General features: G+C 38.0%; 1 protein-coding gene across 1 annotated transcript in view; it reads right to left on the reverse strand.

Moving 5' to 3' along the window:
* Positions 1-808: 808 nt before the first annotated feature.
* Positions 809-26,207, reverse strand: part of LOC150088902 (sin3 histone deacetylase corepressor complex component SDS3-like) — a 103,621-nt gene continuing 78,222 nt past the window's right edge. The window contains exons 8-10 of the mRNA XM_090370948.1: positions 20,941-21,028; positions 8,913-9,000; positions 809-938 (exon numbers count right to left, since the gene is read on the reverse strand). Of these exons, the coding sequence (XP_090227074.1) occupies positions 843-938; positions 8,913-9,000; positions 20,941-21,028 (272 nt within the window). The 3' untranslated portion in view covers positions 809-842. The remainder of the gene's footprint in view (positions 939-8,912; positions 9,001-20,940; positions 21,029-26,207) is intronic.

A 26,207-nucleotide genomic window follows, 5' to 3' on the forward strand; every position in this document is an offset into this window, starting at 1 on the left:
AAATAACACAATTTACCTATGCACCATTCCACTCATGGAATATCCAAAAAAAACAAGATTTGTGAAGTTCTGCATGAAAATTTAGGGAAAAGGAAGGGCCTGTGTACAATTTGTATTGCATTCTCATGAATGAGCAAAAGCAACGAAGGGTATCATCATGCGAAGACTTCATCCAAACTTGTCAAAACAGCCTAATTTCCTCCACTGTATTGTCACTGGAGGAGGGTGTTTCAGAACAACCAAGAGATGAAGCAACAGAGCATGTAAAACCACCACCAAAGCCCAAAAAGTTTCATTTACAGAAGTACAAGTACAATTTACAGAAGTGCAAGGTCAAGACAATGCTAATCATGTTTTTCGACAAACAGAATGATTCACAAGGAATTTGTACCTGAAGGGGATAGTGTCAATGCTGCATTTATGTACAGATGCATCTTTGAAGCACCTGTACAAAAATGCAGCACTGACTCAGCACTACTGAAGCTCATTTGCCAGGTGAGACCACAATTTCGAGAGAAAGGCAGCTGTTTCTTGATGCATGACAGTACTCCTACCGATTCTGTATTGTTGTAAAGACATTTCTGATGAAACGTGGCATTGTACAGATCAATCATCCATTCTACTTTTCCAATCTAGCACCAATGGACTGCTTTCTCTCTCTCCTAAGGTGAAAAGTGACCCCAAAGGAACAGAATTTCTGGATGTTGAGGACATAAAAAAAATATAACTGCTGGGCTGAACATTATCAATTACTTCAAATAAAAATAAATTTCTTCAAGTCCTTCACTTTATATTCTTTTCAGTCTGTGAACTATTGCCACACCTCGCATAACTGGGCATTATTAAGATGACCGCCGTCTTATTGTAAACTTTCCTTTTTGTAATTGTGAAACATATATACGAACTTTGCTACTATCAGAGGTCTTCTTTATCCAAATCTGAAATTCAAATAAAAACAATGAAAAAAAAAATAATAAATATATATATATATATATTGGTTGATTTTATTTAATTAAATGGTATTTATCTGTAGGGAATTAAGTGTATATGGACCATATACACCTATTAAAATTTGGGTGGCAGTACAGTACACTGTACTGCCACCCAAATTTTAAGATGTTGGAATCTTCAAATAAGAGTGCTGCTAATCCTAGAGAAAATCATTTTATACACATCTTGTTAATCTTATTGTAAAGAAAATCCATATCAACTGGTTAAAAAACTAAAACTTTAAAGCACCAGCTCCAAGTGATATGAATAAATTAACAGGAGGCTTGTTAAGGCTAATTGTTCATCATACATAAGTAATCTTAATAATACTCAACAAACCATCCAGCTTTAACTTTTGTGAGCATGACAGAACTTGTGGTAGTACGAGTTCTGCCATTCCACCCCTATGTATATATAAATTCAAATTCAGAAAAGCTATCCATAATTAAGAATCATATTACAAATAAACATTTTTCTAAGATTAAGGCTAGTTCTGGAACAGGGGATGGAGAAGGTGGTGGCAATTAATTTTGATTTTTAAAAAATATTTTCTGGAGTATATATGTGTGTATATACAGGGTGTCTCAAAAATATTGGTACAAACGTTTAGGGGACGTAGGTAACATCTAAAGGAATGTGAATCGCATAGGAACTCATAACCGGAAACGTCACCATAAGTCGGTACATGGTGTTGTTCATCAGTTCACGAGAGGGAAAATTTCTGGTTTACTCATTCAAGCAGTAGTCGCCGCACAAAGAGCATGCATCGTATACGAACTGTGAGCTGGCAGACATGCACCTAGTGTATGGATTAGCAGAGGGCCCACACAGTGTGCGCACCCATGCGGCACAACATCGCTTCGCAATAAATGTGTGGGCAGGTATGGTCGGTGACTGCTTAGTCGGCCCATACCTGTTACCATCCAGCATGAACTCCGTTAAATATTGGATCTTTCTTGAACAAGTTCTACCAGGGTTACTTGACGACGTTCCAGTAAATGTGACGCAACATTTGGTTTCAACATGACGGGGTGCCTGCCCATTATGGAAGGTGTGTTCTTGACCATTTGAACAGGCGTCGATGGATTGGCTGTGGTGGACGAGTTGCTTGGCCTGGCCTCCATGCTCACCTGATTTATCGAGCCTTGATTTCTTTCTGTGGGGCTCTCAAATCTATCGTGTATGAATTGCCTGTGGAGACAGAAATGGATCTCGTGGCGAGACTCGTCTGCACTGCTGCTACTGTCAAAGAAACTCCAGGTGTGTTTGACAGTGTCCGCCAATCCATGCTGCATCGGTGTGACGCATGCATCGTGTCTCATGGTGGAACCTTTGAGAGTTACTTGACGACGTTCCAGTAAATGTGACGCAACATTTGGTTTCAACATGACGGGGTGCCTGCCCATTATGGAAGGTGTGTTCTTGACCATTTGAACAGGCGTCGATGGATTGGCTGTGGTGGACGAGTTGCTTGGCCTGGCCTCCATGCTCACCTGATTTATCGAGCCTTGATTTCTTTCTGTGGGGCTCTCAAATCTATCGTGTATGAATTGCCTGTGGAGACAGAAATGGATCTCGTGGCGAGACTCGTCTGCACTGCTGCTACTGTCAAAGAAACTCCAGGTGTGTTTGACAGTGTCCGCCAATCCATGCTGCATCGGTGTGACGCATGCATCGTGTCTCATGGTGGAACCTTTGAGCATCTGTTGTAACATCATGAAATGCATCCATCTCGTACTCCATTGTTAATATTATGTCAAATAAATGTTTGCCACTAATTACTGTCTTGTGTCATTTCTGCTTCTTGTGCCTCTGCTACTACTTTCCTGTGACGTTTCCGGTTATGGGTTTCTATGCGATTCACATTCCTTTAGATGTTATCTACCTCCCCTAAACGTTTGTACCAATATTTTTGAGACACCCTGTATATACACATTTTTCAAGGTTGTTCCAAACAATCTTTCAAACTGTCAGAAATCTTCCAGTAAGTGCCAACATTCCTTATCTGCATTTTTAGGCATGTTCACATATATATATACATATACAGTGGATTCTGGTTATTTGGGCCACCGGTTAATCAGGGCAGCCGTTTATTTGGGGCAAATTTAAAAAAAAACAGAAACCAATCGAGAAAATAGCCAGGGTTTACTTCGCTTAATTGGGGCAGCATGCCGTTTAATCGGGGCAGTAGACTGAAGCACTGGAAATTACCCTACGATTGTCTCCGATAGTTCCACGTGGTTCGGTCGAAATTCTTGAGGTCACAACCATAAAACAATAAAAACAATTGGCAGTCGCCTGTTTATTGGGCTTATTTTCTGTTAGTGAAATCTATCATAAACAGACAGTAAACTTGATCTTACTGAATTTGCGATAATACCGACAGCTGGAATTCTGTGGGTTATGGTGAAATGAGTTTACACTTCCATGAAATCTTCAATCATATAAAAAAATTAATTTTCAGATCTCTTCATTCTTATTTTTAAAGCTTTGTAATTCGTTACTCTGTTCTCACTTGCACGTATCGTGTTACTTGCAATTTGTGTGCCGTGTTCTCTGTTACTGATTGCCTATCTTTTTACGGTTTTAAATTTTAACCCCCACCCACAAATGTGAACAGAAATGTCAACTAGTTCGTATGTACATATTACAGTACATATTAATTATTCCGTATCAAGTACATTCTTCCGATTTTCATGTATCATTTAATTTTTTAATTGGTAAGGTAATAAAGGATAAATTTGTGCTTAATATATCTTGACTTTTATAGCCTGTGGATAATATTCCTCATATTTTCTCTAATTAGAATCGCTGTTTAATAGAATTAAAATTCAATTCACAAATGTGATCACAATGACCGGCGCTTACTTCACATCGTATAGTGAACGGTACTTTACTATGGTGAGTTCGTCGTAACGTGATTTGATTGTACAGTAAACTAATTGTAAAGGGGGGGGATTACATTGTATTTTTAACTATTTACGTGAAACTTCGGATAATTAGGGCAGCCGCTTAATCGGGCCAAAATGCACTAGTCCCAATGTGTCCCAAATAACTGGAATGTACTGTGTATATATATATATACACCCCTTACAGGCAACCCCCGTATAACATCGTAGCTTTACAACACAGTTTTGCTCTAACATGATTGATAAATTGTGGCATTTGATCATTTATAAATTTTTCCAGGTATGTATTACTAAACTTTGTTCGTAAATTATGCCTAAGGAACTTAGGCATAATTTGGGTAACAGCCAATTTATTTAAAGAATGGTTTATAAATTGTTTTTGTGCCAGCTGTGGAAAACTATTTAAAGCAGAAAAATCTGGATTTCAAAGTTTTATTAACATTGGATAATGGCACCAGGCCATCCAAACATTGAAGTAATGTTCCTACAACCTAAAACAACTTCTTTAATTCAGCCATTATATCAAGGCATTATATCTACCTTTAAAACTCATTATATCGGATAATCGTTACAATCGATTTTGGAAAAAATTGATTCCAAATCTATCGAAGTGATGGAGGCATGGAAACATTTTTCAATTGTGGATTGTATCGGAATCATAGCTCAAAGAAGTAAAACCGTCAATGTGTGTGTGTGTTGGAAAAATGTATGGCCAGAGTCAGTTCATTCAGGAAATATGGTCAAACTGGCAGAAAATGGAACCGGTGCGATAGTAGACTTGCTAATTGGTAGGAGGGGAATATTTCGATGATATGACTACTGCAGACGTTCAAGAATTACTGGTGGAAAAGAGGCTGGCAAAGCAGATTTGGTGGAAATGGCATCAGAGGTAAACCACATCAATTCAGAGGGTTTTTTTTATGTAAACCCCAAACACGAGAGGTATTAGAACCTATAGTACTTAGTACCGTGCTTGGGTTGGAGGTTGAGAAGACGAAAGAAGATATTTGTTGATATTGGAAAAAATTGATTCCAAATATATCGAAGTGATGGAGGCATGGAAACATTTTTTTTGTTTTAGGTTGATAGCATGGATGAAAATTTTACAATAAAAGCATACGGGAAGGCATAAACTTAGCTGAGCAATTAGAATTTTATATTTTGAATGCAGATCCTTCAACTGAAAGGAACACAAAGTTAAAAGGAAGCTTCAAAAATGTTTAGCTCCATACCATGCAATTTACAAAGATCTATCAAGCAAAAGCAAACAATCCCAGATTACTGATTTTTTAAAGAGAGCAGAAGATACACAAAATCTAGATGCTGCAAAAATAAGTTCAAAAGGTGAAGAATTCTGCAACAGAGAAAACATTCTCGTTCAATTGTGCCTAGCAGAATGAAGAGGAAGAAAATAAATGAACGTATATTATCTGACATGTACGTATCACAGTTTGTAAGACGTTTGTTCAGTTGTTGCTATTTTTAATAAAAATTAAGTTTCTGATAGCTATAAAATATGATGTATTTTTGTTAGCTTTTGAAATGTAATCTCCCCTTTTGTACTGGTTCTTAGTTCCATATAACAAGGTTTTGCACTGCACAAGATTTTATAGGAACCTAACCACTGTGTTATATGAGGGTTACCTGTGATGGATTACTGGATTTTCATAAAATTTTATATTTGGGCCTTTTAGATATATTTGTCAAGCCATACCAAATTTCATTAAAATTGGAAAAAAAAGAAATCCAGCAATTATTATTTCTTCTTTCAACACAAATTGTATGGATAAAAGAAATTCATAGATTAGATGTAGTTTTAATGCAGTACTGTTAGCTTTAGACAGCATGCATGCATGCTTGGCACGTATTGTTATGCAAGACTTGCAAATGTGGTGTCACTCGTGAAGAGATATATATACATAGAGAGAAAAGAGATTACTTAAAAGTATATGGGAGAAGCAATAAATATTATGCAGTTGTAATTAAATTGAATGGATAAGTTTAGAGAATGTAATACATAAAGTTATAATCTTAGTAATTAATTGATAAAGAGATAACTACAATTATTAATCACAGAAAAAGAACAAAAATTCAATTAATTTATGTGAATGCACATGTAACACACTGCACACATTAACAATTGCATACAGAATTTATAATAGATGGTATTTATTTGCATTTATTCTGCCTGTTACTTGTCTTAATACAAAGGTGCATATTATTTTGGATGGTGCATGTAGATACAGAAGATTGTATTGTATCAAAAAAATTCTAATATCAAGTTTTTATGAATTTTTTTAGTTTTTTTGAATTCTTTTGAAATAATTTTTCTCTAATACTGGGAGAGCAAGCAAAGATAACAACAAATTAATATTTAAAAGCATTCATGTTCAAATTTTTCATTTTTATGAATTTTTCAAAATGTTGAAAAAAAAAAAAAAAAAAACTCTCTTCGGGACACAGTGAGTATAAACAAAATATTCCAGAACATATTAAATATTCAAAACTAATATAAACTTATTCATTTCATTAAAAATGAATGATTTTACAAGTAAAAATGTTTAAAGGTAAAAAAAGGTAAACTGCAGCCATTATCAATCTACTGCAGGATGGAAGCCTCCTCAACGATTCACGTTGAGGGAAAATGGACCATAATCTGCCAGGCTGGTCCAATGCAGGTTGGTAGACCGACTGTATTTAGCAGCCAGGGGCTTGAACCCAGTCTACTCAAAGAGTGTGCGCTACTTCCACTCCTGACCACTCGGCTACGGAGACAAGAGTATACTGCATTACTGACATTGCATTTCGCTTAGAACTTTCTATTTGAAAACTGCTGTATTGATTAAGTACACCAGCTTCCTCTTCAGCTTTAACAGATTTTCATCACCAGCTCAGCTCTTGATTTCACTATCAATATTGTCTTCACTGCAATTCATTTATCTTTTTCTCACACTACCGTTTAAGGCATCTAGTCTTTTACTCAGAGTACTTCATTTTAAACACAACTTTACAAGCATATTCAACACCAATTCCATTGATGTCACAGAAAAAGATAATGAAGGACAGATTTATTATCTCTACCTGTAATAACAGTTTCTACAAGTGTTCATTTAGCACCACTATGAATCAAATAAGCAAATTTTAAGCAATACTTCGAAGTGATCAAACAGAAATGGAAGTATAAGTACTGTTACTGTGATACATACTGATGATGAACTGCAAATCTTTAGAAATTTATTGTAAAAAGTAGTTTCAACAAGGATATTTTTCACCATGCTATAACAATTTTAAGATACTAGTTCGTTCAAGAACATCAATATTTTAGATCAATAAATCGGAATTAAAATATTTGAAACATAACTCCCTGCAAGGTTTGACCCTAAACTGGAAGAGTTATTGGATACCGAGAACTTTCTATTACACTTAATAACTAATGAGCAAATGAAGAAAACTCTAACTCAACCACTCTGACAAACTAAGATTAGACAAGGATACTGAGGTATCCTTGACATCACAAGACAGCAGACAAGACATGATAATAAACTGTAAAGTTCAGTTCAAAACTTCAACGTTGTTAATGCAAGACTGTCAGAGTTGTTGAGTGAAAAGCACACTTAATTTAATTAGTTATTAAATGTAATAGAAATTGCTAGGTATCCAATAAATTTCGCAATTTAAGCTGAACCCTTGAGTTAAATATCAATTATTTTATAAATCTAATTTAGTGATCTAGAATATGTCACACAATATCAATTTTCCATACTGAAACTGTGACAACAAGATTATTCTAGAAATACGGTCCTAATTCAAATTTGAAAGCAATTTATTCTTTATTGTTTTGAATTCATTTGCTATAATATTGTGCTATAAGGAAATACTGATGAAATGAACTTCTACCCACTTGACCTGAGTTATAGTATGAAACAAAGTGCACACAGAAAATTTCATTGTTGTTTCACCCATCATGACACGTTCGTAAATGTGGTGTAACATGTATGAAGAAGGTGCTGAGGAATCTAAAACTTTTGAAATTTTATTTGGATTATTAAAATTACCACTTGATTATGGATTTATTTCTAATTGAAACTAATTCTTCCGCTTTAGCTTCCCTACTTGAAACCCTCGCCACAGGCTAATTTTATTTGTCTTTTTATTTGTTTGTCTTTTAATTATTTGTCTTTTTTAAAAAAAAAATACATTTTATTCTTCATCTTTACAAAGCTTAAAGATGAAGGATATGTATATAACATGAATTATATTTGTAGTTTGCCAAAAGTACCCCTTTCCTTATATTCCTAGAAAAATGCAGAGAAAGAATACCAAACAATAACAAAATTTGTAGTCATTTGCTACTTTATTTCTGTGCGACTAGTTCTTACCATCTTAACATTTTAATAAAATAACACGTCGTGACAAACTAAGTTTTTCTTTTAGTGAGATGGTGTAGAGGGAAATCAAAATGTAGAAACGTGAAAATTTAAGAATCACAGACAGTTTTAGATGACGTTCTGTGGCACTTCCTAATCATTACCATTAGCCTATACTATTATGCTATTAGATTCATGGGCAGGACGGAATCCGTATTTTAAACTTCTCATAGGGAAACATCGAAATATTGCTGTAGCCATTAGACTAATTTTATGTCACCCTCCAATTAACAACTAAAGCGTTAAAATAATAAAAAAAAGATGATGACTGGCTAACTCATTAACCAAGAGTTCGTAATTGGTTATCAGGAATTTTATGTTCCTATAATAAATTCCAAGACATTTCCTGGGTGAAAATAAAATCCTTGTTACTTTCCAGCATTTGTATATGCACTAACTTTATAAGGATAAAATCACAATTGGCAGGTGGTCATTTATATAAAGTGTCCATGCATCACCTCCATTCACACTACTTATAACTATAATAAGTACTTATTGTAGTTATAGGTAGTGTGAATTTTTTTAAAATCCCACCTTGCCCACAACATTGCTTCAACAATTGTAACAAAAGGCTTTTACTACTTACTTCTGTAGAACTAATAGTAGATATTACACCACTGCATTTTGATCCTCCTTCTTTGCTTTCAAAATACACAGGCTGCCCACGGTGAAACCTGAAAAAATTTTAAACTGTTAGACTTATGTTTAAAAGACAAATTTTCTTATGCAGTCTACAATTATCTTTACTTGATTTGAGTGTATGGCCTCTTATTTGCATCCCCTAAGAAAGAGAATCCCATCATTAAATTTGATCAATCCTTCTATGACTTTAAAAACCCCAATCAAGATAAACAGTTTTCAAATTTTGCAGCTTACAGAACTGGAGTCTCTTCCTGTAAGAATATCTCTTTTCATCTACAAATACTCTTGTTACCCTCCTTTGTACCCTTTGAGCAAGTCAATATCTTTTATGATATAAGGTGTCTCCAGACTTGCATATGACATTCAGGATCTGATCTGATCATACCTTTAATTAATTTTCACTGTGAGATAATTGCCTCTTTATAATGTACTGACAAAATTTCTGTATATTGTTTACAATATCTATGCACTTTTCTTACAGCCAGTGAGTGTCACTGCCATTCCAACAGCAGGATGATCCCCCTTGCTCACAATGACACACTCCAATCTCCTGCGCAGGCTTTTCATCAATGAACAGACTGCAGCTGGTACAGTCCTCCATTCCTCCTGGTGAAGTGACCAATCGAGCTACTAATGTCTGGTGTATTGGTCTGACCCTCGCCTTACAGCTCCGCAGCATTGAAATCAGGATTCTGTGCTGGCCATTCCAACTTCTGTACCCATGAAATATTCTCAAACAGCTTTGGTTTGGTTTGGGGTTTATTGGCGCATCAGCAACTGAGGCTATAATGCGCCAAATACCGGTCATATATAAAAAGTGAAAATATTCAGTGACCTAAGTAGTTAGGCCACCATATCAAGATATAAAAGGAGTAAAAGTACAAAACATATGAGCAAATGAATTTTAAATTCGATTAAAAAGGTTTACTGATTTTAAAAAGTTAAAAACAGCAGACACATTGTCATTGTCGGATAAAATCTGACTGAGTGTATAAGGCTCAGCCAGAGGACTAAAAGCGGTAAAATAAAAATCACGTTCGTGTCTAAAACGTGGACACTCGGTTAAAATGTGGCGTATGCTTAAATAGGTGTCACAATTCTCACACATAGGACAGTCATCTGCCCTCAGCAAAAAAGCATGTGTAAGATGACTGTGTCCTATGCGGAGCCGAGCTAAAACAACTTCCTCTCTGCGATTCCTGCGCAGACTAGACTGCCAATGTCGGATTACAGGCTTTATCTGATAGAGCTTGTTTGTGACTTGCTCATGCCAGGATTGTTGCCATTGGGACAGTAATTTATCGTTTATTAACTGCCTGTAGTCTGTATAGGGGACTAACAGGCAATAACTGTTTTGGGGTTCGGGTGACCTGGCCGCAGCATCTGCCAGTTCATTTCCCACTATCCCAATGTGGCTTGGAATCCAGCAGAAACGAATGTCAAATGAACACTCAAACAAGGAATGCAACGTCTGCTGAATCCGGGTCACAAATGGATGAGGATTATACCTCCTACCCGATAAAGCCTGCAGTGTACTTAGAGAATCAGTGTACACCATACACTTTTGGTACCTATGGGTTTTAATGTGGTCCAAGGCTAACTCTATAGCATACAACTCAGCTGTATATATGCTGCATTGTTGGGGAATCTTTCCAGATATAGAAAGACCTGGAAAGATAGCAGCAGATCCAACAGACAACTCCGACTTCGAGCCATCAGTGAAGACAGGCAGGAAGTCGGAGTATTCGGCCCAGTGGGCAGCATAGAGTTGGTGGTAGATAAAAGATGGAGTTATGGACTTACCCCAATTTTTAAGGGAGAAGTCGCACGATGGTAGGCGAGCATGCCAGGGTGGAAGTGGTTGCCTTGGTGACTGGGCAACATTGTCTACCATGATGTTGAGCTCTCTGAGCAGCTCTTGGACACGGATACCAAAAGGCCGATTGGCAGTCTGACGAGTGTTATATAGGTTTTCCCATCGTGGCTTGAAAACGGATGTCCACGTAGGGTTGTCTGGCAGGGATTTTAATTTAAGCGTATATTTTAAAGACAATTGCTTTTGTCGAAATGACAGTGGCGGTTCCGTTGCTTCAACATATAAACTCTGGACAGGGGATGTTCTAAATGCTCCAGTAGCAATGCGGATGGCTTGGTGGTGAACTGGGTCCAGCCACCTAAGTACACTGTTTCTAGCCGATGCGTACACTTGGGACCCATAGTCTAGTTTAGATCGGACAAGTGCACGGTAGAGGCTGAGTAAAGTGGAGCGGTCTGCTCCCCATTTATTCGAGGAAATAGAGCGTAGAAGATTCAACCCTCCTGTGCACTTTGTCCGCAGTTGACGAATATAAGGTAAAAATGTCAACTTCTTGTCGAAAATGAGCCCCAAGAATTTTGTCTCGGGTGCTACTGGAATGATGTCTTGTCCGAGTTTTAGTTCTGGTTCAGGGTGAAGGTTCCGTTTGCGACAAAAGTGTACGCAGACTGTCTTCTGTGGCGAGAACCTAAACCCATCAGTCACTGCCCAAGAGTTGACGTGGTCTATGGCATGCTGCAATTGCCTTTCAATGACCCTCATATTGCATGATTGCAAAAAGATGCTAAAGTCATCTACAAAGAGGGCACTGTTTACGGTTGGAGGAAGCTGTTCAGTTATAGAGTTAACTTTGATTGCAAAAAGCGTAACGCTTAAAACTGATCCTTGTGGAACTCCCTCTTCTTGGCAGAATGGCCGGGAGAGGGTGGATCCTACACGAACTTGGAAAGACCAGTCTGTAAGAAAGTTTTTGATAAAGAGGGCAATGTGTCCTCTAAGACCAAGGTTATGTATGTCTTTTAGAATTCCATATCTCCAAGCCGTGTCGTACGCTTTTTCCATATCAAAGAAAACCGACACATGGTGCTCACGTTTCAGGAAAGCATTAGGTATAGATGTTTCCAAGCGGATTAAATGGTCAAGTGTTGACCTGTTCCTTCGGAAGCCACACTGTATGATGGAAAGGAGGTCGTTAAATTCTAAATACCACAAAAGACGAGCATTGATCATTCTTTCCAGGATCTTGCACAAGGAGCTCGTCAGAGCGATAGGACGGTAATTTTTTGGTATTTTTGGATCCTTTCCTGGTTTCGGAAAGGGAAGGACGATTGCCATATGCCATGAGGTCGGAAAAGTCTCTTCAATATAGATTCTATTATAGAGACAAAGCAAACGATCCATGGATTCCGATGAAAGGTGTTTGATCATCTCATAATGGATGTCGTCTGGACCAACAGCACTCGCCTTGGATAGTGAAAGTGCTGCTTTCAGCTCCGATTGTGTAAAGGGCTGATTGTATTCCTCGCAATTGTTAGAGGAGAGCTTCAGGTGATGTTTCTCTGCTCTTTGTTTGACTGCGAGGAACTCTGGGGGGTAGGATGTTTCTGAAGATACTTCAGCAAATGTCTCCCCGAGAGTATTTACAATTGCAGTTAGATCTGCAATTGTACATTCATTATGTTCCAGGATCGATGAAGGGTGTGAGTTGTATTTACCCTTCATTTTCCGAACTTTGTCCCAGATGACTTTGGGATTGGCGGCCCGGGTAAGGGAGGATGAAAATTTGATCCAACATTCCTTTTGGCTCTGACGTCTAATGTACCGTGCTTTGGCACATGCATGTTTGAAGGCTATTAAATTACCTGTGGTGGGGTAACGACGAAATATTCCCCATGCTTTGTTTTGAGCCTTCCTAGCTGCTGTGCATTCTCCATTCCACCATGGTTTTGGAAAACGTGGAAACCGGGATGATTTTCTTGAAATTGCAACTGCTGCTGCCTGGACTATACTTTCTGTGATGTGTTTTACTGCCTCATTAATTGGCTCCTGGCCGACTATAGTGGTATTAAACGTTGCCAGATGTTGAAAGGCATTCCAGTCAGCCTGATCAAGCTTCCACCGCAGTAAACTAAATGGAAGACATGGTCTACCACTAGTTAGGGTGATTATCACGGGGAAGTGATCGCTTCCATATGGGTTCTCCTCCACCTCCCAAGCAAATGAAGGAAGGAGAGAAGGGGAGCAGATAGAAAGATCAATGGCAGAAAAAATACGGGTAGGCATGTGGAAGAAGGTGTTTGTTCCCACATTTAGGAGGGAGAGTTCATTGTCAGTGAGCATATGCTCTATGACTCGTCCCCTTCCATTGATGTCAGCACTACCCCACAGAGTGTTATGTCCATTGAAATCCCCAAGGATTAAACAAGGGGAAGGCAATTGCATGATAAGATCATCAAGGTCTTTCTGGGGGATGTCAATCCCAGGTGGCAAATAAACAGAGCAGACAGTTAATAAGAACCCCACTGTAAGGCGAATTGCTACAGCTTCAATGCTAGTTGTAAGCTGCAAAGGCTGAAATGGGATCTGGTTGCCGATGAGGATTGCGACTCCTCCGTGGGCAGGACCATCCACAATTCTATCCTTACGAATGATGGTAATATTATGCATGGTGGGGTCATCATTTGCCTTTAAATAAGTCTCCTGTATGCAAAAGCAAACTGGTTTGTGCTTTTGCAGGAGTGCCTTGATGTCGTCAGTATTTTGCCGGAATCCACGACAATTCCACTGTAGGAATTTAGCCATTATTTGGACTTGGTGGGTCCATCAGGCGGCTTCCGAGGTGCTGAGGGCTTAATTTTGTCAGTCTTGGATTTATCCTTCCTGGGGAAGTATGGACGCTGTCCTGTGTCCATTTCTTCCTCAGCGAAGAGTTCCAAAACTGACTCGTCATGTACCTCCTTCTGCTCGACATCCATGTTTTCCTGGGTACTAGGTGGTACTTCCCCTTTCTTATTCTTTTCTTTTGCTTTTGTTACTTGTGGAGCATTAGGAGGTACCGATATAGGAGTGGCAGCTGATTGGTCTTTCTGTGCAGGTTTTTGGGAGCTTAAAAGATAACGTGCGATGGGTGTAAAGGATTCTTTTGGAGGGATGGACATGTCCGTCTGAGTTCCAATGGAGCATCTCCCTGCTACCTTCTGGGCATAGGTAGGTTTGTTGATGTTGAGAGGTTTAACCGCTTTCCTTGCCTCCTGGTATGATATGTTTAGCTCTGCCTTCAGCCGTTGAATTTCTTTTTCTTCTTTCCACCTCTGGCATGCTCGTGAGTAGGCTGGATGTTCTCTCTCACAATTAATGCAGGTGGGTTTTGCGGCTGAACATGCTGTTGTTTCATGGTCCTTTGCACCACATCGAGCGCATGCAAGGACTCCATGGCAGGCCATTTGAGAATGTCCATATTTCTGGCATTTAAAACACCGTAAAGGATTTGGAACATATGGACGTACTGGACAGTTGATGTAGCCAGCTTTAATCTCATCAGGAGGTTTGGGCGAGTTAAAAGTCAGGATAATGCTCCTGGTTTTAACAAGTTTCCCATCCCTACACGCACTAATTCTTTTCACGGCAATAACTCCCTGTGGTTTAAATTCTAAGCAGATTTCCTCCTCGGTAACGTCGAGAAGGTCCCATTCCAAAATGACACCTCTCGATGAATTGAGTGTTCTATGTGGTGTCACTGTTATGGGTACTCCTCCGATTGATGTTGCACGGAGTAGCTGCTCAGACTGCCTGTCAGTTTTGGTTTCAATTAAGAGGTCTCCAGAACGGAGCCTCTTAACTGATTTGGGTGACCCTACTAACCCATCTAACCCTTTCTGTATGAAGAAGGGCGACATTTTGCCAATCGGTTTTTCAGTGGTGGAATGAATAATTAAAAATTTTGGAACAGGCCCTGATGATATTTCTGTTCGCTGCCTCTTTGTAGTAATACTGCTATCAGTATCGTTTTCTATAGTTTCAGATAGGGACCGGGTTGGGGCCCCTGAAGGAATATGTTTATCAGGATTCATAGAGATTTTTAAATTTTTCAGTGCCCGGGCTCCCCACCCACCACGGAGCCCAAAGGGACACCCACTACCCGGCATGCAATAAATGCGCTCGGGAGTGGAACGCCAGGGCTACCCAGACACTATACCCGCACCGCCGCCAGCCTGAATCCTGTCCCTCGGACCATGAGGGTAGGGGCGTGGCATTGACACGGTTGACCCTCGCAGGCAAGCCTACTAGCCGATTGATCCTAGCCGAGCCTTTCAGGACCACCCGTCTTGTCGAAGCAGGAGCCAAAGTGGTGTATTGAAGCTGGGCCCCTCAACCACCAGGATCCCCCTTTCCGAATTTCCACGGGTCGCAGCGCACGGCAAACACGCCGGATTCCATTGATGTAAGCCTGGAACCTGGGCTGTGGGCATTGGATCCCAGTGATGCTAGTCTGGAAGTCCAGCAGCGTCACTGGGAGGTCCCCTCACCACGTACAGGTGCCCACGTCAAGGGGTTCTCAAACAGCATCCGCAGTAAGGCATAGGCATTATCCTGTTGAAACAAACATGGGACAGTACCAAAGAACTGTCCAAAATGTTAAAGTAGGCACAACCACCAAAAGTCTCAAGGCTATACCATGAGAAACAGCCCCACACCATAACTCTACCTTCTCTAAACTTCATTGTTGGCACAATGCACTTCCACAGCAAACATTCTTCAAGAATAAGAAGTAGCATTGTTCCACAAAACTGATTTCCACTGTCTTCTTTGGACCAATTATGGAATTTTTCATCATGCAAGGCAAAACTGATGACTGCTGCTGATCTCTGGTTTAGGCATTGCTCCTCTCCCAAGAAAACAGACTGTGGAGCTCCATACGTAGTGTATTTGTATACCCCCTGCTGATGTCTTAAATTCCTGGTTGGTGACTGATGAGATTGTTATACTACCCTTCCAGATATGCTCTGCTGATATAGAGTGAGGTTCTGTGGTTTTCCTGTGTTGGTACTGCCACACTTCCATTTCATGATAACATCACCAATGGTAGATTCTAGATAGTGCAGGTTGCCAGCAATTGCAGAAATATTCAAGCCATTTTCTACAAAGCATGTGTATTCCTCTACAACACCCAACAATAGCAACCCACTTGAAATCAGCAACTCAGCTCTATGTGCCACAATGGGAATAATTTTTGTGGCCTACACAACTGACTGGGTCAATTGATCTTTATCTGAGGATGTCCGATGGACTATGAAAACAGGAGTGTCCAGATACATTTTTTGGAAAGTAGTGTGTTATTGAGAGAACTTTATATAAGACTGTATTACAATCTCAAGATCTGTTTCATCTTTAAAAGAATTGGGTGCATTTTCCCCAGGTGATAATTTAATTTGGGATAATTGTGGGCTGTTGTTGTTGTTTGGTTTTTAGGAGCATTAGTAACTAAGGCCATATTGCTCCGGGAATATGCGGTGGTCATTCCCTGACCTTTCTGCATCCTCTGTATTTGGTAGTCATGGGCTCGAACTCCGGTCTAATTAAGAAGTGTGTGCTACGCACTGCTGCTCCTGCCCACCTGGCTACGGAGGCACCTAATTGTGGGCTAACACACTGTTGTGTTTACTAGCATTAAAGCTTAATTGTCAATTTTAGTCCAATTGTGTAACTTGTTTAAGTCTTGTGGTGGCAATATTCCTTCATTCTTGTTGTTATCAACCCTGCCCGTCAGGGTTAATATCATCAGCAAATTTTGACATGAAACTTGTGGTAACATTAATATCATCAAATGATAATGATGGTATCATATTAGACATTCATGTGGGGCTGTCAATAGCCTTTCTAAAGTTCAAAACAAATTATAATAATAAATTCTGTTATTCTTTAGAGAGCTGATGCCAGAGGAGTTTACAAATTCATCTGAGGCCAGAGGAGTTTACAAATTCATCTGAGGCCAGAGGAGTTTACTCAATTTATATGGGCAATCTGCAACCTCCTTACTTGTGGCAGTACAGGCTACACACTGGAACACAGATGGCCCAGTGTCAAAGTTATTCTCTACATTCAGTTCCTGTGTGGTTACCTCATAATACCTTAGTAAATTGGCCAGACAAGATCTTCCCTTAACAAAATAGTATTGTAGCTCTTTTATAATAGTTACTGTTGAGGTGACCCTACAGTGCATCCTCAATCACCAATTCCACTATTCTTCTTGACACATAAGTCAGGTTTTCAGGTCTATAGTTGGATCATTCTTGAAACTTTGTGTATGGGAGAGAATACATTTCCTATTTTCTGGAACTTCATCTGAGTCTAAGGATGCTGCCACTATTACACATAAAATTTTGTGACAACCTTAGCTGCTTTTCTTTTAATAAAACTGGATAGATGCCATCAGCTGCTTGTTCTTTTTTCACTTTTAATCCTGATAATTTCTCTTCCATAATTTTTTTTTTTTCCTAAACACAAATTAGTTAAATAATGAATGCTTATCAGCTGAACTAACAGGTTTCTCCTCTTGCAATGTCTATTCTTTTGTGAATATAGATGCAAAGTACTTGTTTAACTTATCAGTTGATTGACGCAAAGAAGTAACATCTACACCAATGTTACTTCTTTGTGGTGGGCTAATATGCTTCTTTCCTTTCCTTTTAATATTCACCTATGCAAAAGGGCTGCTCTTTACTATCTTTGTTGGACATTTTTACTAAATCCTTTCATAATCTGCATTAGGTGGTCTCGGTCCCTGAGTAATCCGACTACAAACTACTTTATATGCTCTACAGAGATGTCCAATTTCATCAATATTTTGATCATTCACTTCAGTTTCCATTTCATGCCATATCTTTTTAAAGGTACAAGATTGTGTGTAGCACTATAATTATTTTCTGAAACATTTCTCACACAGCATGTATATCCCTTAGGAATTTCAGCTGCTCTCTCAGAATTAAAATCAAATGATCAGTAAGGCCAATATAATTAAGTCCCTTTGAGAAAATGAAAACCCTTTCCTCTACCTTTAATAACTGTAATTTCCCTGGATACTTCCCATACTAACACATTATTGTCACTGCCAGCTAATGGCTCTTTAACTTGAAAATTTTTAACATTAGATGAACTGTTAGTAATGAACAATCCAAGAACACTGATCTCTGTAGCAGCATCCCTAGCAAGCTGGTGCAGAAAGCAATTGTCTAGATGGTGTAAAAACTGAGTGCTACTAGGCAAGGGTCCTATCCAGAAGTTTGACTATATGTAGATAGTCAAAGTCTCCATAAAAAGGCTGATCTATTTTAACAACCTCCACAATTTAAGCAAGTAATGTCTGCCAACCTTCAAAGAGAAATGAAAAAATTTATTAGAATGGACCACAATCAAGTTTTCTTTTTTGCTATTTTTATTGTATATAAAGAAATTATTATGGAATCTATATACAGTTTACAAACATCTGATTTTCAAACTTTCAATCTCACAACCAAAAATTTTTGACAAATGGACATTCAATTCATGATCTCATATCTCAGTTTTATGGACTTTTCCCCACAACTAAAAGCATCGCTTTGCATGCATGACAGAAGTGCAAATTACCAAACGCATCTCCTATTATATAAAAGTTATGTTTAGAATAATTTATTTATTTCCTGGGGAAGGTGTTTACTATTTTCTCTCGTCATTTATGTTTTCAGTTAAAAATAAGCATTGTTATAATTTTATTTTAGCTGTATAAAGTGTAAATAGTTTCCATTCAGTTAGGTGCACTGCAGTTTGACTTGTAGGAGCAATGGGTTGACCAGTCGCAAGCAAGAGCTAGAAAAGTGTAATTTCTGCGATTATTTCTATTTAAATTATATGATAATAACTGTTCTCTATACACAACTCCAAATTGTTTCAATAGTTTCAAATTGTTGTACTAAACCGTAGTGCCATAGCGATTTTTCTAAACAACAGTTTTTTGTACTCATAACATTAACTCATGAGTATGGCTCCTCAAATGCAATACACCTCTGGTTGGTTTTTTTTTTTTTTTTTTTTAGGTTTAGCATTAGCAACTAAGGCCATATTGCTCCGGTGCGGTGGTCATTCCCTGACCTTTCCGCATGCTCCGTATTTGGCGGTGACGGGCTCGAACCCCGGTCTAATCAAGAAGCGTGTGCTACGCACTGCTGCTCCTTCCCACCTGGCTACGGAGGCAGCACAAATCCACCTCTACTGTACAGGTGACCCCCGCTTAACGCTGATAATTCGTTCCGGAAAAACAGAGTGCTAAGTGAATCCGCACTAAGTGAGTACCACATTCCCATAAGGTAACATATGTATTTGTGAGTTGCGGTCGGTGCCATAGGATATTTCCTAATCAATAATAAACGGTAGTGAAAAGATACACAAATGTCAGTTAAAATATTTAATATTCAAATATTTGTACATATAAAATATTGTGCATTACATACTATATAATTATGTGGTAACTACTTACGTATCAAAATTAAACTTAAAATTCCAATTAAAATAATGAATTTAACTGATGAATTTAATCATGAAAAATGTGTTGATTTTGGGTTGAACTTTTGCCCTCTTCCAAATAAACTAAAAGGGTTATTAATTTTAAATCCCCTGCAGCGTTACCACCCAACAATAAAGTCAACGTTCCTTTGCTGCTTTGAAACCTGGCATGTATTTTTATTCTTTCAATATGAAACTTCTTTTAGGCATTCGTTTCCACAAAAGTCCTGCTTCATCTATGTTATAAACTTGAGAAGAATAACACACAATACCCCTCTTCAATAATTTTAACAAGTTCTTTTTTGAAAGTTTCGGCTACTTGATCTGCACTTGCGCGTCTTCTCCCTGGATTTTAAATCTATTCAACCAGCCCTTACTAGTTTTAAATGATTCCAATTTTTTTTTTTTTTAGGTGAGTTTTCTTCAGATCATCATATAGGCTAATCTCTTTTGCTTTTTTATTATCTATGATATTTAACTTAACTGAATTCTGCATTGGATATTATCTTCAATAAAATTAGTTAGTCTTTCCATTTCAATCCTAATAGCCGTCCTAGTTGCTTGCAATGGAACAGCTATCTTTCCCACTGCTAAAATTAATTCTTTATTTTTTTTAATTGTTCTTACAGTTAAACTTGCAAGTCCTAAATTATGGCACACATCCGCTTGTCTTTGACCGGAATCGATTCGCTTCAAAACGTCTAATTTAATTTTCAAATTCGGTAGTATTTTTCTTACATTTATAGTCTTTGTATTTCGCCCAGACATTGTTGCTTTTTCATTCTTATTGGCCATTATTAACTCTTCGAAAATGTAACTGCGTTGGTTGCATTAATTATGATACAATGTTCAAGTAAACTGTCCGTTATGCACGATGTCTAATACTATACTGAGTGATTACTATTACAAATATTACAAGCAATATTCTTGATCATTTTTTAAAATGTTGATCTTGGAACTACGTAACAAGTCACTGTACTGCAATTAAATTAGCGTGCAAGAAAATTTCACTGAGCGTGGGAAACATTTTAATGCTGTTTTTTACTATTCATTTTCAAGCTATTGACTCCATCAAATGAAACGATTTCGTTAAATAAGCCAAAAATGCAATCTGTAAAAGAGCGTTATAGTGATCTGTGACAGCGTTATAGTCAGACAGGGATTATAATATAAGAACAGCGTTATAGCGAATCAGCGTAAAGCGAACCGCGTTATAACAGGGGCCTGCTGTATATTGTAATAAAGATATTATTTTAAAATCTTATTGTTGTTAGGACATATATTTTACATAAATCTTGTGGTTATCCCAGTTGTGCATTTTTGGTAATGAGCATTTTATTTTGTAGAACACACCGTCCCTTATATCTATGGGAAAATCACTACCGGTTTATGAATTACTTTTCGAGAATGTATGGTGTTTGTAACTTGTAGGATTACTGATAATTGAGCATTTTTTATAATTTAAATATGAACCCATTAAATTACATTTCATAATGTATAGCAATAATCTAGATTACTTATATACTGAAGATAAAAGAAAATGAATGCCTTCAAATATCAAAATACAAAAATTTATAAGGGGAAATGCATTATTCCAAGAATATCCTAATTGTATACATACCATTTCTTATCATAATACAGCTTCCCATCTTCTACTCTTGCTTCTACAGATAGGGCTCCATTATCAGGAGGCGTAATCCCTTCAGAAGCTGAAATAATTAAGAAAGAATAAATGATAATTAACAATTTTTAATAATTAAATTCCTTGAGCTAAACAAAAATTCTTATGCTATTCTAAGATCATCTGATGTACAAGCACACACTGAACTAGATTAGGATACTTAATAATATAAATTAGCCAATTATATTTCTATTGTTATGGTTTACCTTTCAAAAAGGTCAAGTAAATCACTGATAAGATACCAAGCTTTCCTGGCTGCTTGTCTAACAGCACAGAAAACAATGTCTACTTGCATCAACACCCACAAGCCTTTTTTCAGCTGCTACATTTAACTTTTTACATTCTTCTAATGTATAGTTTATCCTTGCATTTAATTTAATTTGGGAAGGATGTTACATGGCAATTATCCATGAGATTAAGTATATAATAAAAACTACCCTTATACTACATGATCATGATATTCACATGGTATAAGAATGTTTGGTACTACATACTTACTCTTGGATTATTATTTCCCAGACCTTATATTTGGTAATATTAAACCATAACTGCCATTTTGCTAATCATTCATGTAGCATAGCTCTCATGCTCAACCCTCACCAGGTGTCCAAAATTTTGACATGATGTTCTGAATAATATTAAATCCAGAACTGAACCCCAAAGGATCCTGCTAGTACTCACTCTGATTTTACTTGAAGGCTAACCATTTATAACTATCTTCTATCTTCGTTTTTCAGCAATTCCTCAATCCATTTAAAGGACCCTACCTGTAATCACAGCTTGCTCCAATATGTACAATAACTGCTAGTGAGGGAGCATGTCAAAAGTTTTGTCCCTTTAATATACCATGTCCACAGTGCAAACATAGACTCTATGATCTTTCCTGCCATAGCCATCAGGCTTAGTGGTTTATAGTTGTTTCTCTTGGGCTTCGACTTTGTAGACTGGAGAGATGATGACAGTCTCCAGTATTGGATTGTCCCTAAATACACGATGATCTCATAATCAATGCTAATTATTTGATGCACTTGTTCCCCACCTCCAATAGACTTACAATGTATATCTTAGCTAGCAGAGTCTACCCCCTCCACACTAAACTTCAACAGTTTCTCCGTCCATAAGTCCCATCTCTGTGGCAATAATATCAATTATATTTACAGTATTCTAGCTTACTGCTGGATATTTTCTTACAGTTTCCCAAGGACTGAATGTTCTTTCACTTGTAACGACTGATGAAAGCATTTATTCAGTACATCAGTCAGTTTAAATGGGTTATTAATGATGCTACTGCTTCTATCTTGTTTGTTACCTATCTGACTTGTTTTTTTATTCTTAGAAAAGAGCAGAATCCCTCATGGATGTACTACAATAAAGTAAATAAAAATTTTGAAAAATTTTCTCATGCTGGATGAATGGTCAGTCCACAAGTTTCAACTGATAAGTGGTGAATATACCCCATAACAAGATGCATTTGCTTACACACACAAGATGCTTATGAAAGCTTATCACACTCCTCACAATTATTTGATTTATAACATACTCCCACTTTCATTTTCTTCTTTTTCTATTAACTATTTCACACTACATGTTCCATTTGACTGCTTTTGATAAGAAGTATGACCAGAGAGGGCGCTGACTCTCTTTAGAAAATACAGCTGCGAGTTACAGGCTCAGAAAAAAAAAACGATAAGTGTTTGTTTTTTATTTACATAATTGTTATTTTATATTGTACTTAATACGTAGCCTTATAGTTCTAATTACACTGGTTATTTTTATTTTAATTTATATAAACAGTTTTTGTAGATATACGTAATACTTTATAAAACCGTTATTTCGTTCGAATATTGCAGGCATTGTTTTTGTTTATAGTGATAGGGAATTCAAATTTTTAATTGTGGTAGCTAGGTAGCTCTAACGTATAATTATAGAAACAGTAATACACTTCACTGTTTCTATTAGATAGCATAGTATTGACATTTAATTTAATTTAATTTATTGATCTTATTAATTTAAAATATCATGCCCCAAACTAGAGCAGCAAAGCAATGGGCACAAAGTGGCAGGAGTGCTGTGACTCGGGGCAGAACTGAGGGGGGCGATTCTCCAACGCATCAAAGCCTAAAAAAATTTGCAACTTGTGAAATGTTTGCCGAACTATCTGGAACGGAACATGATATTGCCATGGGGGATGTCTTTGTGTGTGCACGGTGTAAGGAAATCAGGCGACAACTCAGCGTTGTTATGGGCCTATATGAGAGTTTGAAGGACAGGGTGGATGCCCTCGAAAGATCTAAATTGAGGGGCCCATCAGGCTCTCAACTGCCCACATCAACGCCAGAGCTTGCACTTGGTCATCACGCAACACAGCAGCAACCCCCAAGGCAGATTGCGCTGGTCCCAAAGGAACTAGTAGTTGTTGGTGACTCTATTGTCAGGGAAACGGGAAACATCCTTTGTAAAAAGGATAGGTGGAACAGGACCAGGGTATGTCTGCCAGGGGCAAAGGTTGATGACGTTGTAGAGCAGATATCATCTTTTAGGGGCACAAAAGGTTGGGGGCACGTTGGCACTAATGATATTAAGAGTAGGAGACTGGCAGAATTACTTAACAAGTACAGGTCACTGATGAAAAAAAGCCGTGAATTAGGGTTGAATTTGAAAGTGTCTGCAATTCTGCCCAGACACGATAGGAGGGAGTATATGATGAGAGCCTTGTCGATCAATTCGGCCCTGGAAAGATTGTGCAAGGCTCAAGGGATAGAATTTTTTTCAGCCTGGACAAGTACAGTCCAGGCTGAAAAAAATTCTAACAGGAGAGACTGCTTCTACAGGGATGGGATACACTTAAATAGAAAGTGTGCAAGAATATTTGCTGATGTTATCGAGGCAGTGTTAGGTGGGTCGGAAAACTGATAGCTTGGGGGGGGGATACAAGGACTAATAGTTTAACAGTAGCCATAGGCAGAGGTGAAGGTGATTCTTGCACAACTTCTATTAGAATAAGTAACGACCTGGAGAGAGGGGTGTTGGGGGTTTCAGGGACGGATGACAGTCATCGTGAAACAGGTGAGTATATGGGATGTGTTAGAGTAATTAAGAATAAGAATAGGTGCATGTATACTTGCATGTATACCAATGCTAGAAGTATAGTAAATAAATTTGATGAATTTGAAGTGTTGGTCAAGACATCAAAGGCGGATATTGTTGGGATATCAGAGACGTGGTGTCACACAGATATAAGGAATGCCGAACTGGAATTTGTGGAGTACAATGTGTACAGAAAGGATAGACAGGATAGGAAGGGAGGAGGTGTTATGTTGTTAATAAAGAAAAACATAAAATCAAAAGAAGTGCATCCAGTTGATATAGATGAACAGTGCACTGTTGAGTCAGTGTGGTGTGGTGTGACATAAGCACTGCGAAAGCAAAAATTAGAGTAGGAGTGTGTTATAGGCCTAATGACTTGAATGTACAATTGTACAGAGAAATAGAGTGGGCTAGTAAATCGGAATGTCTTATAATGGGGGATTTTAACTTCCCAGATATTGACTGCAACTTGTGGGTTGGGCACTCACACACTAGTCAGACTTTTGTGGATTTATTGGATGATTAATTCTGCAGCAGCATGTTCGAGAGGCAACCAGAGAAAGTAATACTCTTGATCTGGTTATCAGCAGTGATCATTCATGTATTAGAAATTTGCAGATAAAAGAACCACTAGGTGGCAGTGATCACAGTGTACTGACGTGGGATTTACTTAAAGATTTAATTACCATCAGGGGTAAAGGAAAGTGTTTTTGCTTCCGTAAAGGCGAGTACAGTGGTCTCCGACAGTTTTTAAATTCTGTACAGTGGGATCAACTGACAATGTTACCAACAGCAAATTCTAAGTGGGAAGCATTCAAGGAATTAATCATGGATGCTACTAAAAGTTTCATACCTATTAAGAAATATTGTTCAAGGTTTAGGCCTAAATGGTTGTCAAATGAACTAATGAGACTCGTAACAGAGAAGAAAAATGCATGGGATGCATATAAATTATTAAGCGACTCAGAAGCCTATGGCAGATATAAGTTAATCTGTAATCAGGTCACAAAGGAGGTTCGGCAGGCAAATGCAGATTACGAGAAATCCTTGGCAAAAGATGCTAAGAAAAACAGCAAGGATTTCTTTACTTATATAAACTCTAAAAGGAAGGGGATGAATCTGATTGGTCCACTTGACATCGATGGTTCGACTGTTGATGATCCTGCTCAGATAGCAAACAAACTGAATGAGTATTTTGCATCTACATTCATACGTGAGGAATTATTAAGGTTTGAAAATGGCAGAAGGTTATCAAATTGTAGCAAGATACTTAATGATTTTGTAATAACTGAGAGCAAAGTGGAAGAGAAATTGTTGAAGTTAAAAGTAAGAAAAGCACCTGGGGTGGATGGGATCTATCCAGTTATATTAAAGGAGGTGGCAAAGCAACTAAGCAAACCCTTAGCCATAATTATGAGAGCATCCTTGGACTCAGGGGAGGTTCCCACGGACTGGAGATGTGCAAATGTATCCCCAATTCACAAAGGGGGATCGAAGGGTGACACGAGTAATTACAGTCCAGTTAGTTTAACTTCTGTTCCGGGTAAAATAATGGAGCCGTTGGTTAAAGATGCATTGCAGGATCATCTAGACAAGACTGCAGCAATAATTCAGACACAGCATGGGTTTGTTAAGGGAAAGTCTTGTCTGACAAATTTGATAGGATATTATGATGTGGTAACAAAGGAACTGGATGCGAAAAATAATTTTGATATCATATATTTGGATTTCAGGAAAGCTTTTGACACTGTTGCACATGGAAGACTGTTGTACAAATTGGAGCAGAATGGTATTAAGGGTAAGTTGCTACAATGGATAAAAGGATGGTTAAGTGCTAGAAGACAGAGGGTGGTAATCAATGGGTGCTGCTCTTCTTGGACTAATGTTATTAGTGGAGTCCCACAAGGTTCGGTGTTAGGTCCACTATTGTTTTGTATATTTATCAATGATGTTGATGAAGGTATATCAGGCTTAATGTCGAAGTTTGCAGATGATACAAAGGTTGGCAGTGTTGTTAATGACAGTAATGGCAGTGTGCTACTGCAACAGGATCTAGATAATTTGGGCATATGGGCTAAGAAGTGGCAACTGAAGTTTAACCTTGACAAATGCAAAGTACT

The sequence above is a fragment of the Mastigoproctus giganteus genome, chromosome 3 (genome assembly GCF_048544385.1).
Source record: "Mastigoproctus giganteus isolate SK-2022 chromosome 3, ASM4854438v1, whole genome shotgun sequence".
NCBI lineage: Eukaryota > Metazoa > Arthropoda > Arachnida > Uropygi > Thelyphonidae > Mastigoproctus > Mastigoproctus giganteus.